We start from the raw sequence: 20,803 nt of genomic DNA on the forward strand, positions 1-20,803 counted from the left end.
TGGGGGATGTATTTTCAGTTTTAAAAATGTGGCTCTCAAAATAAATTTCAATCGTGGTTTTGGCGAGATTTGGCTCAGTTGAAAAAAAAGGTTGCCCACCACTGTGTTAGACAGAGCAAACACATTTCAGAGAGAATCATGAAAGTCCAAAAGAAAACAGCTTCTGTTTTGCTTCCTCTATAAAATACCCATAATTTTCTCCAATTCCCATGTTAGCAGAACACCAAGTGGTGTATTTATAAAAAAAATTCCGTATCTGTTCATCCATCCAAACTGCATGTAAATTCTATGCGAATGGGACAAAATCAAATGTTCAAAGGCTATATTCTCTGCAATTCGAATGTGTCAATGCAAACAATTATGGCCACTAGATGGAACTGAGGAGCATACTTGTATGACAGTTGGCTCCATTGAGTGGCCATAATGCAGTATTTTCTCTTTACCTCAGGGAACATTGTCACTGGGTGATGGCTCATATTGATGAGAAATCCAAAATGTTACAGCTGTCACCAAAACAGGAGAATAGTTTCAGTGGCATCTGTCTCAAAGGGTATTTCCCATCACTTTGGAGAGATTTCCTTTTATTTCATGTTGTGTCTCCACACAGACAGCAAAAAATATAAAAACTAATGGGAGTTTTAACTATATCCAAAACAAACAGAAATAGTTTTGGCTTTAGAAACAAAGCAGGGAGATAAAAATCAGCGCATCCCCTAGTAAAACAACACACGCTAAACAGCAAAATCACTCCCTAACACAGTTAACCCTTTGATCACCCCAGATATTAACTCCTTCCTGCCCAGTGTCATTGGTGTAGTGAGAGTGCTTTTTATTAGCACTGATCACTGTAGTAGTGTCACTGGAGATGTCATTGCCAGTTAGTTCCCACCCAGTCCTAGTTTGTGTCAGAATGCCTGCCGTACTATCACAGTCCCACTATAAGTCACTGATCGCCATTACTAGTATAAAAATAAATAATTATATATATATACACACCATTGTTTGTAGACGCTATAATTCTCACGTAAACCAATTAATATACACTTATTGGGATTTTTTTTTACCAAAGCAGAATACATTGTGGCCTAAATTTATGAAGAAACATCAGCCACCAAACCATAATGATTTGGAGAGGATCTGCCAAGAGGAGGGGCCCAAAATCCCTCCTGAGATGTGCGCAAACCTGGTGGCCAACTACAGTAAACGTCTGACCTCTGTGATTGCCAACAAGGGATTTGCCACCAAGTACCGTGTTTCCCCGAAAGTAAGAACTACCCTGATAGTAAGACATAGCTGTACTTTTTGAGGTACCGCTAATATAAGCCCTCCCCCGAAAATAAGACCTACCTGCACCGGGGGCGGACTGACCATTCGGTCACTGCCCGAGGACCCGGGGTCACTGCAGGGCCCCATGAGAGGCTCATGTCCCTGTATGTGCCGCTTCTGAAATAAGCAGGCATTGAGGGGACGGACAGTGAGGCAGGCACTTGGACACCTCTCCTCGGAGTTTCAGCAGAGGGGTGGGTCCACATCCCTGCCACGGGTGCTGAAGTCGGAGTGATGGAGGGGCAGGCAGAGTATGCAGAAGGTAAGTATGTAATCCCCCGACCCTGGTGACAGCACTGCAGCTTCATATAGTAGGTAAGGGGGAGAGCGAGGGGGGGAGGGGGGAGAAAGAGGGCAGAGAGAAGGCAGAAAGAGAGGGGGGGGAGAAAGAGGGCGGGGGGGGGCTTGCTTTAAAACATACCTTTTTGTGGAGCTTTTGCAGAGATCAGTTAGTTTGCATGCCGACGTTCCCCGCAGGATGGATCGGATCTGCGGATTGGGGAGGATAATGGATCGGAGTCAGATCCATTATGCTCAATCTGCAGATCCGATCCATTGTGCGGGGATCGTCGGAGGGGGTGTCACCAAGTGAATAAAAATAAATAAAAGTCAACAAAAATAAGACCTACCCGAAAATAAGCCCTAGTGCATTTTTTTTACCTAAATTTAATATAGGACACAGTCTTATTTTCGGGGAAACACAGTATTAAGCCATGTTTTGTGAAGGGGATCAAATGCTTATTTCCCTCATGAACATGCACATCAGTGCATCATTTGTTAGACTTGCATTTCTTTTGCAATTTTATGTTGCTATTCTGTCTCTCAGTGTTACAATACACCTACCATTCAATTTTTAGACTGATCATTTTGTTTGTGAGTGGAAAAACATTCAAAATCAGCAGGGGATCAAATACTTATTTCCATCACTGCATTTTTGTGAAAAAAATTATATAAATTTCATTTGTGTACAGTGGTGCATAACAACGCAATTGTCAGTTAAAGTAGCGCAGCACCGTATAGCATAAAATGGCATGGTCACAAAGGAGGAGTAAATCTTCCTGAGGGCAAGTGGATACACAACAGGTGTTTGTAAGCTGACAGTTTTTGTTGTGATCTTTAAGAATTGATTACTTTGCGGAGAGGTCAGGGAAAACTTATTTTAACCAATTGGGGACACTGGGCATGCCCCAAAAATCTTTAACAAAGTACACAGTGCATGTGCAGGATGCATTGTGCTCCTGTCCCACTGCTGCTTCCCTCCTTTGCACTTGCACTTGTCCATAGTCTAGGCACTGGTGCACTTAAAGCATTCTTATACTATTCACATTCAATCTGTTATGAACACTAAAGTAGAATATTCACAATTACTTTACATACAAAAATATTTTTATTAACATGTACAGATTTTAAAATGTAAAAAATTAACAAATATGGCAGTTAAAATAAACAAAAAAAAAATCCTGTAAAATGAAAGGAATACAGACAATGCATTCAATTAATTTTAGCTAATAATATCTGTAAAGGCACAAATATGAAAAATATTTGAAGGATCCATGCCTGTGTGTTGTATCTTATTTACTTAGGTGGACTTGGCCTGGCCTGCTAGTATGAGTCTAATCTCCAAGTCAGAATTAAGCCACACCTCTCTGAATGATAAGGCCCACCTTCCTGTCAGTAAAATTTTAAATTTCAGAGCATTATCTTGCAATAGAGGCTCTGGCATGTGACTTATGAGTGAGTCATGGGAGCTTTATGTAAACTTGGAAAAATGTTGAGGCCCTAGATCCCAGCCTTGAAACCAAGGGGGGTCCACAGAGACAAAGAGATTGGTTTGAAAACTAACACAGGTACTGGTTTGGCCTTCTGAGATATAAGTCTGTTATATTTCTTGGGATAAAACACGGTCACAAGTGCTTTTCCTGTCTGGTTTGATCTCAGAGTCCTGAACTGGAGCTGACTTACCAAAGGCAAACAATTTGTTCATCTTAGTGAATGTGGAGAAAATTCACTGTACAAAGGATACCCAATCAGATGCGAGAAAATAAAACAAGTATTTCTGCCTACACAACTGGATAGTAGAAGTTAGCACAGTTTTTTTTACATACACTAAGCTAAGTGAAAATTCCCTTGAAAAGTAAACCAAGTCTTTAGTAATTCAACCCCAATGTCTTCACACAAGACTGGTTTAATTGTTGAAAACAGTGCACTCCCAGCATTGGGAAGTATCATTCACAAATCGCAGCTATAGCATGTAATTCTAACAACAGAATTTAGAAATATTAACTTCCATTCTAGTTTGGTGTGTTTGTAACATTAACTTATCTCCTAAAACATAACAAGTGAGTTTCATCAAGATATTTCACCTAACTTTCAAAGTGCACAGTTCCTGCACCTTATCACATTTTTGAAAGAAAAGTTATATATATATATATATATATATATATATATATATATATATATATATATATATATATACATACATACATACATACATACACACACATACATATACACACACAGACATTTTTTATATCTGTGATTATTTAGAGATTATTTATTGTTTATGTATAGAAATGGGTCTTTGCATGCAAGTTCCTTGGCTATGCTATCCCTGTACAACAGTGCCTCCCAGTGGTAAAAATAAAAACTGCAGAATTTATATGTAATAAAACCCAGTACCGATATATAAGGCTACAATCAAACCTAAGCATTCCGGTTTGGTGCCTACAAAAAAATATATATATTAATACCTGTCCACTGAATCTTTGGTTTGAATTCTAGGAGGGTGTATCCTTCATAGAAATCAATGGTAGCACATGTAAAATCTACAGTGATGGAAATGGGTGAGAATTCATGGGTGTAATTGTAGCCTAAGCACATTTAGAATATGCAAATCAGTCAACAACTTTCACTAAGCTATATTTTTACATGGAGTTCTGTTTTAATTTTAGGTAATGAAAATATTGTAATAACTTATTTTCACAAAACTATCATTTTTTGCCTTGATATAATAGCACGGCCTTATCCTCTAGGAATAACCATGTTCCCTTCTGGGTAATTGTAACTCCCCCACAGTGGCAGTTTTATCGCCTACCACAGCTTAAGGTCTCTTGCACACAGACACCTAAAAATGCCACATTTTGGGCATTCAGGTTTTTATTTTACTGATCTAACTGCAGCCCTATGTTTTTAATGGGCCTGAACACACAAGTGTGTAAGCTTGGCCTACACATAGATCAGATAAATAGAAAAAAATTAAATCTTCCTTGCTACTTTTACATGCATACGCCACACTCCCTTGATGAAAAAAAAAAAAAGAAAAAAAAAAGGTAGGAGAATTTTTAACACAAGTATTTACGCAAATACATGCAAATACACACGTGCTGAATAGCTCGTCCTCGCATTTTTTTTTGCCATGAATATCTGACATTCATACATCATGAAATAACAGTCACTGTGGAACTTCTCAGAAGACCAGAACACCAGTAAATAATAGTATACAGCTTTTTCTAAGAGGTTACTATGGAGTGGAGATTCAGATTACAGTAAGTCCCCAACATAAGAACAAATTCTGCTCTGAGAGTGCATGCGTAAGTCCAATTTGTTCCTAAGTCCAACAAAGTTAGCCAAGGTACCGAACACAGTCAGCTGTATAGTACAGTGTACTGTAAAAAGTTTATAAGCGTGAAATAAAGATACTGTACTCTATACAGTACAGTAAAGTACTTTCCCTCTTAGATTGTAAGCTCTAACGAGCAGGGCCTTCTGATTCCTCTTCTACCAACTTGTAATGTCTACCTTCATTTTGTAATGCGCTGCGCAAACTCTTGGCCCTATATAAATCCTGTATAATAATAATAATAATAATAATAAAGTACACAAAAGCATACCCACTTGTGAAGCACATGCACGTGACAATGTACACCAGATACATGAAGTAATGTGATTAGGCATGTAAACGCACATTCACATCATTGTAGGTTCCCAACTTGAAGGCTCCTATGTAGGGGACTTACTGTATTCCAAAAGACCAGTGACTGCATCTGTTTAGTGTGAATGTTGGATAACACTGGAAATGATACATCCACGCAAAAGAAAAAAAAAAATAACATTTTTCATTTTGCCATTAGCGTTCCCATAGCTTTATTGTAGAAATGTATACATCACTGAGACTTAAATAAAAGGAGAGCACAGGATGAAAATGATCTTTACCAGCCAAAACATTTGCTGCTTTGTCCATCCAAAAACATTAAAGCATACAAAGATTGTATCATTTGTTCAAGCAGTTAAATAATTAACACGTTAGTGCTAGATTTTCAGAAGTGTTGGGGTGGGGTTTCAAGAAAAAATTGCAAAAAGGTAATCATGTGTGAATTGAAGTAACCCATAACAGCCAATGACAAGTATCCTTTAAGCTAATCTGTCTACATAAATAGAAAACTGATTGTCAAGAACTATTGTTCTTTGCAAATCGGATCTGCTCTTTGCATTGTTCCTCTATGCAGGCAAAATAATTTGCACCCCATTCCTCATTATATAAGAATGTGCTTCAGTCATGCATAGTAAATGATTACAGACTTCAGGTGCAGTAAATGTCAATGTTTCTCTACTTTTGTATTAGTGAACAAAAATATAATAGCAGTGATATGAATGACCTGGATGAGACGATAATTTGCCGTTTGCTCCACTTCACTAGAATATATATATATATATATATATATATATATATATATATACACACACACATATACACACATACACACAAATATATATACATACACACAGTGCCTTGAAAAATTATTCATACCTCTTGAAATTTTCCAAGTGGTAACAGAGTAAAGAGGACTGAATACTGAATACAAATGCAGGCCACACTTTTCAGATATTCATTTTGAAAACCATACTGTATATCATTTTACTTCCACTTCACAATTATGTGCAACTTTGTGTTGGTTCATCACATAAAATCCCAATAAAATACATTTATGTTTTTAGTTGAAACATGACAAAATGTGCAAAATTTCAAAGGGTATGAATACTTTTTCAAGGGTGTGTGTGTGTGTGTGTGTGTGTGTGTGTGTGTGTGTGTGTGTGTGTGTGTGTGTGTGTGTGTGTGTGTGTGTGTGTGTGTGTGTGTGTGTGTGTGTGTGTGTGTGTGTGTGTGTGTGTGTGTGTGTGTGTGTGTGTGTACACACACACATAAATATGCACACACACACTGACTTTTTTTTTTTTAGAAAAGGTCTTTTTCTGTAATGCATTAACAATAATTGACATATTTATTATATAAAACGGTTATACACATATATACAGAAGATACATTAGGGGACTGATGTGTTGGTAGTTGTGCAGTACACAACACAGAATCTGCTCTGTAGATAGAAAGCCAAAGTCCCTCTGTTATTCTTCTCAGTCATTGTCTTCGTTATCTCTCTGATCCCGGTATTTCATGTAAGAATCTCCCTCAGGGTTATGAGGTTCCATCTTAATATTCAGCTTCTCAAATAGCTTTTGAGCTGCAAGCTTGGCCTGGTTTTCCTGAAGATATAAAAATATTACAAATATAAAAAGACAAACCCAACTTGATCACTTTTGAATGTAGCATCCTCGTTGTCATTATTTCTCTGCCCTATTGTCCAAAATTACCAGAGAGCATCAATCACAAACTGGCAGCTTAAATAATAATTTACACAAAACGTCTATCAGTTTAGGATTTAGGTTAGCTACTTCCGGAAATAGTATTCAATATATGATTACAAAGTACTGGCTATAGGGGTCTGAAGATAACTATTGTACAGTTAAGAGTAGTGTGTTACTTCACCTCTTAGGCCTTTGTTTCTGTATGTAGAAAATAAAAACTGGTCCAGCTGCACCATTATAAAGTTGTCGCTGTCCAAACTTCTAGCTGAGAAGGATGACTTTTTGTGCCTTCAGCAGTTACAAGGGACTGTTTGCTTTCTAGTTTGCTTCTGTGCATACTTAGTAAGCCAAGTACCATACCGATTGTTTTGAATTAGAAAAAACATTAAAATGGTGCTGGTGGATCACTTTTAGGTGGCATACAGTTGTGCTCAAAAGTTTGCACACCCTGGCTGAAAACCTATTATTTAACCACTTGCCCTCCAGAGGATTTACCAGGCCAGGCCAGGCCATTTTTTTACGTTACAGCACTCTGTTACTTTAACTGACAATTGCACAGTCATGCAATGCTGCACCCAAATTCAATTTACGTCCTTTTTTTCCCACAAATTGAGCTTTCTTTCGGTGGTATTTGATCGCCTGTGAATTTTTTATTTTTTGCGCTATAAAAAACAAAAAAAAGACCAACGATTTTGAGAAAAAAACTATTTTTTACTTTTTGCTATTAAACATGTCCAGTAAAAAAAGTTTAAAAATCTAATTTTGCCATAAATTTAGGCCAAGATTTATTCTGCTACATGTCTTTCCTAAAAAAAAAATCCCAATAAATGTAAATTGATTGGTTTACATGAAAGTTATAGAGTTTAGAAAATGGCGGTATATATACTGGGATTTTTTTTTTTTTTTTAATTTTCACTAGTAATGGTGTCGATCAGTGACTTATAGCAGGACTGCGGCGAGCATTCTGACACTGGAGGGAACTGACTTGGTGTCACTGACATCCCCAGTGACACCATTACAGTGACCAGTGCTAATAAAAAGCACTGACACTGTACTAATGGCACTGGGCAGGAAGGGGTTAACATCTGGGGCGATAAAAGGGTTAACTGTGTGCTGTGTGTGTTTCACTATGGGGCTGTGTCTGTGTGCTTCACTGTAAACATACTGCTTTGCATGGCAGTGTGCTGGAGCTGACAGGGAGGAGACCTGTTTTGTTTTGTCAGAGATCCTTGGCAATCACCGGGTGCCAGCGAGCAATCACCGGCCTGGATTTTATATCTGCTATAGGGTGGAAGGGAATCGGTTAAGGATGATGATCATATGAAGCCATTTATTATCACATATTTGTGTGCCTCCTTTTTAAACCATAACGAAAACAGAAATCACCCAAATGGCCATGATCAAAAGTTTACATACCCTGGAATGTTTGGCCGCGGTACAGACACACAAGGTGACACACACAGGTAAAATGTCAATTAAAGATAATTTCCCACATCTGTGGCTTTTTAAATTGCAATTAGTGTCTGTGTATAAATAGTCAATGAGTTTGTTAGCTCTCATGTGGATGCACTGAGCAGGCTAGATACTGAGCTATGGGGAGAAGAAAAGAACTGTCAACAGACCAGTGTAGCATAGTAATCGAACTTTCGAAAGCTGGAAAAGGATATAAAAAAATATCCAAAGCCTTGTATATGCCAGTCAGTACTGTTCAATCACTTATTAACCAGTTCCCAACCGTGCTATAGCTGAAGAACAGCTACGGTTGTGTAATTCTGCGACGACGTCCATGGATGGCATTCCAGAACACGCCCCCTTGCGCGCCCCCAGTGGCATGCACACGGCACCACCAGTGATCGCTGTGTCTTTATGGACACAGCTGATCTCATGATACGGTAAACAGCCAATCACGGCAGCCTTTTACCACGTGATCAGCTGTGTCCAATGACACAGCAGATTACCGGATAAATACAGTTGCCGGTTATCGGATGCTGTCACAGCGTGAGGAAAGTACTGCCGAGAACCGGCAATTGTCAGCGAAGGGATTGGCACTGATCATCAGTTCCTCCCACCTGTGCCCTGCAGTGCCACCCACCTCTGCCCAGCAGTGCCGCCCAGCAGTGCTGCCCATCAATCCAACCTCATAGCAGTGCCTCCTATCACTGCCCATCAGTGCTGCCTATCCGTGCCACCTCATCAGTGCCCATCAATGCTGCCTATCAGTGCCCATCAGTGCTGCCTATCAGTGCAGCCTCATCAACGCAGATCAGTGATGGAGAAAAATTGCCTGTTTGCAAAATTTTATAATAGAAACAAAGAAAAACTTTTTTTTCAAATTTTTTGGAGTTTTTTTTGTTTATAGCGCAAAATATAAAACACCCATTGGCGAGTACATACCACCAAAAGAAAGCTCTATTTGTGTAAAAAAAATTATAAAAATTTCATATGGGTACAATGTTGCATGACCGCACAATTGTCATTCAAAATGCAACAACGCTGAAAGCTGAAAATTGGCCTGGGCAGGAAGGGGGTAAAAGTGACTAGTAGGTAAGTGGTTAAGAAGCGGAAAATTCAGAGATCTCTTGGTACCAAGCCAAGGTCAGGAAAGACTGCAGCCACAACTGCCAGAAGAATTGTTCAGGATACAAAGAAAACCCCACAGATAATTCCAGGAGAAATACAGGCTGCTTTAGAAAAAGACGGTGTGGTTGTTTCAAGAAGCACAATACAACGATACTTGAACAAAAATGAGCTGCATGGTCAACCTGCCAGAAAGAAACCTTTACTTCGCTAATGCCACAAAAAAAGCCAGGTTACAATATGTTACAATATGTCCAAAACCTTGACATGCCTCACAGCTTCTGGCACACTAATCTGGAGGGACGAGACAACACGAGTCACAACCATAAGCGCTATGTTTGGAGAGGGGTCAACAGCGACAAGAACACCATCCCCACTGTGAAGCATGGTGGTGGCTCACTGATGTTTTGGGGGGGTGTGAGCTCTAACGGCACGAGGAATCTTGTAAAAATTGATGGCAAGATGAATGCAGTATGTTAGCATAAATTACTGGCAGACAATTCTTCTACACGAAAGCTGCACATGGGAGACGCTTGGACTTTCCAGCATGACAATGACCCTAAACACTAGGCCAAGTTGACCCTTCAGTGGTTACAGCAGGAAAAGGTGAAGGTTCTGGAGTGGCCATCACAGTCTCCTAACTAACATCATCAAGCCACTCTGGGGAGATCTCAAGCGTGCGGTTCATGCAAGACGACCAAAGACTTTGCATGACCTGAAGGCATTTTGCCAAGACAAATGGGAAGCTATACCACCTGAAAGAATTCGGGACCTTATAGACACTATTACAAGATACTGTACACTGTCATTAATGCTAAAGGAGGAAATACACTGTATTAAAGTGCTACTATACCCAGGGCCCTGCATTCACTATATCTGGTCTACCACATTATACAGAACATTGAAATGCAATTATTTTAGCAAATATAAACTGCTTAATACCTTAACTCATCAGCAGTTAGAGCAGTCTTGTGACTTCTATCAGTGTCCAGCAGAGCATGGTTAAAGCTTGTAGGAGGAGTTTTCATTTTCCCCTTATTGTCCTATGAGGCTGCAGGACCACTGACCCTCTGTCTGGATAGCGCTGATTGGCCCTGTGCTGATCACATGCACTCTCCCCAGACAAATATATCTAGCAATATACACCAAAAGGAGCATGTGCAGCTTGCCCCCAAGGCTCTGTTCTATCAGGAGATGGATTGGGGACAGTAAAAGAAGGGGATGATCAGAGAAGACAGGATCAAACATAATTTTTACACAATGCAGTAGATTAACCCCTTAGGTTCCAGTGACAGAATGATTTTACTGCTGTGGGTTTAGGAACACTTTAAGAACTAAGGGTATGCAGACTTTTAAACAGGGGTCATTTCATTTGTTTATGTGTTGCCATGATTTGCTTGATGATTGTGCCATTCTGTTATAACCTACAGTTGAATATGAATGCCATAAGAAAGGAATAAAATGTATTTTTGCCTGCTAAATCATGTTTTCTTTAAAAATGAAACATACTGTATATTACCAATTCTCGAAGGGTATGCAAACCTTTGAGCACAACTGTAAGTGCTTTGGTTGGATTACAAGTCTTATTTTTTTTCTTCAAAATGACTGAACTATAGGCAAAAGAACTGAGCCCAACACCACTCATGGCTGTGTATTAGGAGAGTCATATCCCCATAGCCAATATGTATTAGGTCTCCTTTAAGGCTCCCAACACACAACTACCCAGCGCCTGTGAACCCCGATCATTTTCTTGAAGCTGCTTGTACCTCCAACCTTACCCCCATAGGAGAGAGCTGCCACATTAGACGATTACTTTTTAAAAGTGAGTTGCAACATTCCTAGGAACTTCTGCATGATAGAAGAATTGTCACGTTAGAGAGAGCTGTATGTTACAGTGGGGATCGAAAGTTTGGGCACCCCAGCTAAAAAGTTGTATTAATGTGCATAAAGAAGCCAAGGAAAGATGGAAAAAACTCCAAAAGGCATCAAATTACAGATTAGACATTCTTATAATATGTCAACAAAAGTTAGATTTTATTTCCATCATTTACACTTTCAAAATAACAGAAAACAAAAAAATGGCGTCTGCAAAAGTTTGGGCACCCTGCAGAGTTAATATCTTGTACTGCCCTCTTTGGCAAGTATCACAGCTTGTAAACGCTTTTTGTAGCCAGCCAAGAGTCTTTCAATTCTTGTTTGAGGTATCTTTGCCCATTCTTCCTTACAAAAGTCTTCCAGTTCTTTGAGATTTCTGGGCTGTCTGTCACGCACTGCTCTTTTAAGGTCTATCCATAGATTTTCAATTATGTTGAGGTCAGGAGATTGTGAAGGCCATGGCAAAACCTTCAGTTTATGCCTCTTGATGTAATCCCCCGTGGATTTCGAGGTGTGTTTAGGATCATTATCCATTTGTAGAAGCCATCCTCTCTTTAACTTCAGCTTTTTCACAGATGGCATCAAGTTACCATTCAAAATTTGCTGAAATTTTATTGAATCCGTTTTTCCTTCTACTCGTGAGATGTTCCGTGTGCCACTGGCTGCAACACAACCCCAAAGCATGATTGATCCAACCCCATGCTTAACAGTTGGACAGAGGTTCTTTTCATTAAATTCTGTGCCCCTTCTTCTCCAAACGTACCTTTGCTCATACCGGCCAAAAAGTTCAATTTTAACCTCATTGGTCCACAGAACTTGTTTCCAAAATGCATCAGGCTTGTCTATATGTTCATTTGCAAAGTTCAAACGATGATTTTTGTGGTGAGGACGTAGAAGAGGTTTTCTTCTGATGACTCTTCCATGAAGAACATATTTGTACAAGTACCTCTTTATAGTGGAAAAGTGTACCACAACTCCAGTGTCTGCCAGATCTTTCTGGAAGGATCGTGCAGTCAAACGTGGGTTTTGAATTGTTTTTCTCACAATCCTGCGAGCTGTTCTGTCTGATATTTTTCTTGGTCTTCCAGATCTTGCTTTAACTTCCACTGTTCCTGATGACTGCCATTTCTTAATTACATTCCGAACAGAGGATATTGACATCTGAAAACGCTTTGCTATCTTCTTATAGCCTTCTCCAGCTTTGTGAGCGTCAACTATTTTCAGTTTCAGTTTTCTAGACAACTGCTTAGAAGAACCCATGGTGCTGATTGTTGGGGCAAGGTCAGATGAGTCTGGGCATTTAAAACCTTTGAGATTGACATCACCTGGTCTTCCTAGATGATGATTGAGAACAATCCATGACACTGGCAGGTCTCAGCTTTGCAAAGGGGGCAGTGCATGCTATAAATTCTGCAGATTGCCCAAACTTTTGGAGACGCCATTTTTTTGTTTTCTGTTATTTTGAAAGTGTAAATGATGGAAATAAAATCTAACTTTTGTTGACATATTATAAGAATGTCTAATCTGTAATTTGATGCCTTTTGGAGTTTTTTCCATCTTTCCTTGGCTTCTTTATGCACATTAATACAAAGTTTTAGCTGGGGTGCCCAAACTTTCGATCCCCACTGTACAATGATGTTGGGGCTACAATTACAATGTCAATTAGAAAGAGACATGAAATGAGACGCTGTTAAATTGGATACACAGAAATGAAAGAAGCCTCTAGCATTAGACACTGCTTATGTTACACGAGAGTACAGACTTTCCATATTACACAAGGTGGTCAGAGACTGCTCTCACATTCTAGAAGACTATAAGAGACTCTCTCCATATTACTCAAATAACTGCAGAGCCAGTGCTGGAGACAGTGCTGGACTGAGTAACTCATTCTCCCATAGAACTGGAAGTGATATCATAAATAAGACGACACATACAAGATGTGTTCTTTCCTACCAGCTGCTGAGCATGCACTGTGATCACTAGTTAACAAAAATCAAAGATTCCAAATCTGAACCTGAGTTGTGGCAGTGTTTGCCCAACTGTCCTGTCAGTTATCTGCTATAATCAGTAATCCATTAATACTAAACTTGCTGCAGGGCTGTGTTCGCAAACCAAAACTATGTTAATATTGGTTTTAGTGCAAGTGGCAGCACACTAAGACAGAACATTGTAGCCCAAGCCCTGCTCAAGAATCACATGGCTTCCTCTTCAGTGGCTGCAAATGAGAATATAAATTTAGAAGCTGTACAAATACTGTACTTGTCATGCAGTTGACTAAATGACTTTACATAAGATTGGTTTGTACCCTGGGATGGGAAATCAGATCAGAAACTAGCTATTGAGCAATCAAAAGGAAAGAGAATCAACAAATCTGTAAACTTTCTTCTACTGGGAGAGCTTGAACAAAATATTCTTCCTATTAAAATTACTTTTTAACTATCCCTATTACTTTAAGTCCTCATGCACACTGGACATTTTTACAGCGGCTGTTTTTGGCTTTTGGCATTTTTTTCTACAGCCAGTAAACTCCCCAGCATGTTATCCTATGTGTTCATGCACACGTAGGCTTTAGGCAGTGTTTTTTGGCAGAGGCATTTTTTGGGTGGAAAAAGAAAACCCAGAACTAGTGTTTCTAGAGGAGTTTTTAGCTGTAAGAATGCTCTAACACTGGTAAATGCGTTAAAACGTGGCAAAACTGCGGGGGGTTTCTTTAGACAAAATTTTATTCATTTTCTGTGGAAAAAACACTAAAAATGTGGAAAACTCGTGTTTTTAATGTGACTTTATACAGCTTTTTAAAACACCAGTGTGCATGAGGACTAAAGCTGAGCTATACAAAAACTCAGCATTAGGTATTTGCATCGGCTTTGCTTTAAAGTGGTTGTTCATCTTTTGGGAAATAATTAAAAGGTGGTCTAACACCATACACCCTCACCACCTTACCTATTGTACTTAACTCCAGAGATGCTGTGAGGTGAGTATCCATGCAGCCGGTCCAGCAGTCCAGAGGTGTGAAATCCTCATTCTTTTCCCTCTTCTCTGTACAGAGCTTCAGGGACAGACCACATCGATACTGGTTGGTCAGCATCTGCAAGCTGAATCGCTTTGGTCCATCCCGGAAGCACTGCACAGGGAAGAGGAAGAAGAATGGGGATTTTGTATCTGTGGACTGCTGGACTGGCTGTGTGGGCACTGACCGATCAGCATCTCTGGAGTAAGAATAGCTGGGAACGAGGAGGGGGTGGAGCTGTAAAGTCAGAAAAAATGAAAAAGGTGAACACTTCAATGACGACTCTTATAAACACAAATGATCTATTACTATACACATATCAGGCTGCTGGATACAGCATGGCAGTTATTCCTACTATGGACATAGCAACTCTCTGTTTACCAACTTCCAAGAATATTTATGGTTCCTAGAAAAGAGGAAAAAAATGTATAAAGGGTATTGCCTAGCACATGGCACTGGGATAGGTCTACTGGCATAATTCATAACGTACAAAATTAGGAGACCTTGGCTAACTTGGCATATTATGCAATACAATAGCAACTTATCTGCTTTATACATATATGCTTTTTTTTTTTTTAACATCCTATGCTAGGTGTTCCTATACTTTCCATTGGAAAAATAACTTACCTCATAAGTCTTTTTCTGTTCTATCTGTAGAGTCAGAGATTCCTCGAGAGGTAGTAACAGGGCTGGTGAATGATGGAGTGGTGGAAGTGTAGCTGCAGTGATGTCATCCAGATGTTTCCTGTCCTGAGCTCTTCTCTCTTCCGCAGACAGCCTAAGTGCCCTCTCTCCTGGTGACTGATTGGGGGTTGAGGAATTGGAGTCTGACGGCAAACTGAAAATAAATATAATAATTGCTTGGCTGACTAATATGCTTAATGGCTTTCTGTGAAAGATCAAAATATCACTAATTAAAATGTATTAGCTTTAATGAAAATATAGATCACACAGCTGAATGTGCTCATTAAAACTACAAGGCTTTTTAAAAACAAAATTCCACTCTGATAACTGAGGCCCACCATCCTTGAAGAACATAGAACAGCAGCTAACTGTTGGTGCTATATAAATCCTGTATAATAAAATAATAAGCTGCGTAAATTGTTGGCGCTATATAAGTACCTATAATTAATAAATAAATAATAATAATTAATATCAATGACACTTCACAAACAACTTCTTGTTTAAAGTTTCAAAGCCTTAAAACTGACCTGTCAGTAACAAGTCTGTAAGAATAAAAATTAATTAATTTAAAAAAAAAAAAAAAGAACAAGAGCACAACTATCCGAAACCCCCCCCCAAAAACAAACAAACAGCCTTTTGGCTCCAGTCAAATGACAGGTTGGCCTAGAATTTTCTAGGATAATGAGGTCATCACTCAAATGGTGTGAACTACCTATGCAAACGTCAGTGCATTTTTCTGTAACCTGAAATTATCAAATGATATTTAAAACCACCACCTTCTATATCTTTCAGGTACAGTGAAGTCTCTACACCTAGTCTACCAACTGCATCCATCCAACACAGCATTATACTAAGACCGAAGAGCCTGCTGACATCAGCAGTAATGGGCAACATTTCCCAAAAAAAAGAAGGACATGTTATATCTTTTCCGTAGCACATTCCAGTGCAGTGTATTAAAGGATAAGTTCACCTTTGGGAACATATGACATGTTCCATAATTTTTTTGGGTGAAACATGTAATGTGTTCCCACTGCTGGAGCCACGGGATAGGGTGACAGCTAGCAGAGGATCTTCTCACCCTGCTTGTTGTCACTAATTTAAAAAAAAAAAAGCTGCCATGCGGGGCTTTGTTTTCTGTGCTACTTGTGAATACTGACAAGTCACATGACTACAGACTAGAATTGTGCAATATTTTATCAGTGTTCTGCTGGAGCAGACGTCTCCTGCATGAGACATAACAAAATACCATGCAAAGATACAGAGCTACCAGTAGATGATTTAGTTACAATAACACGGGCATTTCAGACTGAACTGCTTAACAACATTTGTGCAAAGCCACTTTAACCACTTGCCATCCGAATGATTTGCCCCCCTTCCTGACCAGGCCATTTTTTGCAATACGGCGCTGCGTTACTTTAACTGATAACTACGCGGTCATTCAGCGCTGTACATAAATGAAAAATTTTTGGGTCATTTTTCCCCACAAATACAGCATTCTTTTAGTGATGTTTTATCACCTCTGCCGTTTTTATTTTTTGCGCTATAAATGAGAAAACATTTAAAAAATATATATATACACATTTTACTTTGTGCTATAAAACATCCAATAAAAAAATTTAAAAATCTAATTTCTTCATAAATGTAGGCCAAAATGTATTCTGCTACACAATTGTGGTAAAAAATCCCAATACGCGTATAAAAAGTTATAGCGTCTACAAATGGCGGCATAGATACTGGAAGTTATTTTTCCCACTAATAATGGCGGAGATCAGCAATTTGTAGTGGGACTGCGATATTGCAGTGGACAGTCTGTTGCTAACTGACACTTTGTGGGAGCCTGTGACACTAATACAGTAATCAGTGCTAAAAATATACATGGTCACTGTATTAATGACACTGGATGGAAAGGTGTTAAACATCTAGGGCGATCAAAGGGTTAATTGTGTACCTAGCCAGGGTTTTTGTGTGCATTGTGTGCCGTTTTAACTAGGCAATGTGCTAGATTTTATTCCCTGAATAAAACTTAGCAGATCGCCATTGACATAACACAGCTTTGCCTGGTTTACATAGGCAGAGCTGTGTTATTTCAGTCTCTTCAGCGATCAACAGGTGTTGGTGCTCATCCATTGGCCAGCACCTGTTGACCGGCTTCTGCTGTGTCCAATCACAGCAGAAGCGGCACTCAGGGAGCAGGCGCGCGCCACTCCCACCCCCAATGACAGAAGTGCAAAATCACATGATTTTGCACAGAACGTCTGCCCTGAGCAATACATCTGTTGTAGGGCGGACGGCAAGTGGTTAACATCAAACTGTTTTTTTACTTTGAGTCCACAATAATGGCAACAGGAATTCCATATACTTTGAAGTGGTTTTTTTTTTTTTTTTTTAAGGGGTTTACTAGAGTTACATTTTAACTACTTGCCAAGATAGTACAAACACCCCCCCCCCAATGACCCCATTTTGGAAAGTAGACACCCCAAGGAATGGTGAGGCATGGTGAGTAATTTACAGATATCATTTTTGTCACAGGGTTTTGAAAGAGAAAAAATACATTCTCCTTTTCTTTCTTAGTTTTCCAAAAAACGTGACAACAAACGAAATCTGAAAAATACTCACCATGCCTCTTAGCAAAATACCTTGGAGTGTCTACTTTCCGAAAATGGGTCATTTGGAAGGGAGGCTTCTACTATCCTGGCATTTCAGGGCCAACATTAGAAGCTGATGCCACATACCACCCACTCTTGAACACCAAGTCTTTCTTTTCTGACACTTTTTGTTCACATGAAAAAACTGTTTTTTTTTTTGCTAGACAATTACTATGAACCCCTACAGAATAAAATGGTGGGTGTTTATATATTTTACATCACACGGTATTTGCTCAGCAATTTTTCAAATGCAAATCTTTTGGGAAAAAATACATTTTTTAGAAGTTTAATGCACAAAAACACAATATATTGCCCAATTGTTTGATAAAATGTAAAAGATGATGTTACGCTTAGTAAATGGATACCAAACATGGCATTCCTTAAAATTGCACATGCCACTGCAATGGCAACAAAGTACATACATTTTTAATATCGATAGGCGGTGCTTAAAAGCCTTTACAGCCCCCATTTTCTATTTACACAGGAGGTCTAGTGCTAGAATTACTGCCCTCGATCTGACGTTCACAGTGATACCTCACATGCAGGGTGCAATCTGTTTACATACTGACACAGGACCAACGCTTCGAAGGAGGAAAGTTGTAGCAAAAACATCCCTTTAGAAGTGAATAATCCTTTGGGAGTATCTCACCAAAATTACATTTATGCTGTACAGGATGTCTAAAATGTGACTTGTATCTGACTGCAGACTTGGTAAAATCAGTAAGCCAATCACACAAGCAAGAAATTACATTTCTGGGAGTGTTCTTTACACTAACTGTGCACATAAGGCCTACGGGTTGCCATATTGCATTGAAATTTACAGAAAATGAGAGTTCTACAGATTGAATGGGAAAGGTAAATATTAATAAATGTCTTGTGTAGCAATGGTATGTGTTGTATGCATCGTGCATTCATAAACCTATGAAAAAGAAAAAAATTAAATATCACATTGGCATAAGTATTCAGCCTATATGCATCGACACTTGAAATTTAGCTCAGGTGCCTCCCATTTCTCTTGATCATTGCGGAGATGTTTCTGCACCTAAATTGGAGTCCACCTGTGCCTGCAGAGCTCAGAGATAGGATTATTGCAAGGCACAGATCTGGGGAAGGCTACCCAAGAGCATAGTGGCCTCCATAATCCTCAAATGGAAGAGGTTTGGCACAACCAGGACTCTTCCAAGAGCTGGTCACCCAGCCAAACTGTGCAATCAGGAAAGAAGGGCCTTAGTAAGAGCATTGACCAAGAACCCGATAGTCACTCTGAGCTCCAGAGATCCTGGGTGGAGATGGGATAAAGTTTAAGGACAACCAGCATTGCAGCCTTCCACCTGGGCTTTGTGGCAGAGTGGCTACACGGAAGCCTTTCCTCAATACAAAACACATGAAAGCCCGCTTGGAGTTTGCAAAAAAGCACCTAAAGGCCTCTCAGACTGAGGAACAAGAGTCTCTGGTAAGATGAAACCAAGATTGAACGGTTCGGCCTCAATTCTAAACATTAGGTCTGGAGGAAACCAGGCACCACTCATTACCTGCCCAATACCACCCCAACACTGAAGTATGGTGGTGGCAACATCATGCTGTGTTGGTGTTTTTCAGCAGCATGGACTGGGAGACTAGTAATGGTTGACAGAAAGCTGAATGGAGCAAAGTACTGAGATATCCTCAATGAAAAACTGTTCCACAGTGCTCAGGAACTCAGACTGGGCCAAAGCTTCACCTTCCAACATGACAATGATCCTAAGCACACAGCCAAGACAACACAGGAGTGGCTTAGGGACAACTCTGTGAATGTCCTGGAGTGGCCCAGTCAGAGCCCTGACTTGAACCCTATTGAACATCTCTGGAGAGACCTAAAAATGGCTGTCCACCAATGGTCCCCATCCAACTTGACTCAGTTTGAGAGGATTTGCAAAGAAGAATGGCAGAAAATCTCCCAATCTAGGTGTGCAAAGCTTGTCATGTCATACCCAAGAAGACTCGAGGTTGTAATTGCTGCCATAGACGCAAAGGTGCTTCAACAAAGTATTGAATAAAAGGGTCTGAATACTTAAGTGCATGCGTTATTTCAGTTTTTTCTTTTTAATAAACTCAGACATTCCTAAAATTCTGTTTTCACTTTGTCATTATGAGGTGCTGAGTGTAGATTAATGAGAAAAAAAATTAATTTAAACTGTAGTACCAGGCTCCAACATAACAACATTGAAAAAAAGTTAAGGGGGTCTGAATACTTTATGAATGCACTATATATTTTTTTCATTTGCTATATTTTTCCCTCGAAAGTGGAGTTACCTTTTAAGGATATATAAATTGAGGTTTAAAAGTCCAAACATACTTGTATATGAAAGTAGGAATGAGATATGATGTATTCAGTATTTTACCCACTGGGTGGTGCTGCGGAATAAAAAAGAATGAGAATCCTTATTTGTGCATCTATTTAAAAGCGGAGTTCCACTCACTCTGTAAAAAAATAAAAATCAGCAGCTACAAAAAATGTAGCTGCTGACCTTTAAAAAACAGCCACTTACCTGTCCCACGATCCCGCATTGCCCTGCCGCAGCCCATTTTACCGTCCGTCCTGTATTCTAGGTGCCGGCATCTTCAGTGTGGGCACCCGGCTGTGACAGCTTGCGGCTTCATGCACTATTAGCGCTGCACTTCCTGAATGGCCCCGTCGTCTTCTGGGACCTGTCACGTGTCTCACAAGACTTCGGGGAGGGAGGGTAGGAGGACAACTTCTAGAAGTGGGAGTGGGTACCTGTCAAATTTGGGTACCCGTTCCCCCGCTCTCCAAAGGTGCCAATCCTTAATGGGGAGCGGGGGACCAATCTTTAAAGCGGAACTTCCTCTTTTGGGTGGAACTCCGCTTTAAGTAGTTTTCATTTCCAAAATAAATATAAAGAAGTTATTATTGATTGTTATGGTTAAAATGTTGATTATGTGTATATTATATATGGATGTATATTGTGAAGCCCATGTGGTCCACGCTGTAAACAGCCTTGATATAGGTAGATCAATTGGGGAAATTCAACCAATCGGGAACAAC

The 20,803-nt window shown here is 39.6% G+C and overlaps 1 protein-coding gene across 1 annotated transcript in view; it reads right to left on the minus strand.

Annotated features, from left to right (window-relative positions):
- Window positions 1-2,690: 2,690 nt before the first annotated feature.
- Window positions 2,691-20,803, minus strand: part of POLR2M (RNA polymerase II subunit M) — a 32,986-nt gene continuing 14,873 nt past the window's right edge. The window contains exons 3-4 of the mRNA XM_089667755.1: window positions 15,056-15,266; window positions 2,691-6,864 (exon numbers count right to left, since the gene is read on the minus strand). Coding sequence (XP_089523881.1) covers window positions 6,736-6,864; window positions 15,056-15,266 — 340 coding nt within the window. The 3' untranslated portion in view covers window positions 2,691-6,735. The remainder of the gene's footprint in view (window positions 6,865-15,055; window positions 15,267-20,803) is intronic.

Source organism: Staurois parvus, unplaced genomic scaffold, assembly GCF_062004578.1.
Source record: "Staurois parvus isolate SC_StPar_1 unplaced genomic scaffold, SC_StPar_1.0 ptg000054l, whole genome shotgun sequence".
NCBI classification, from domain to species: domain Eukaryota; kingdom Metazoa; phylum Chordata; class Amphibia; order Anura; family Ranidae; genus Staurois; species Staurois parvus.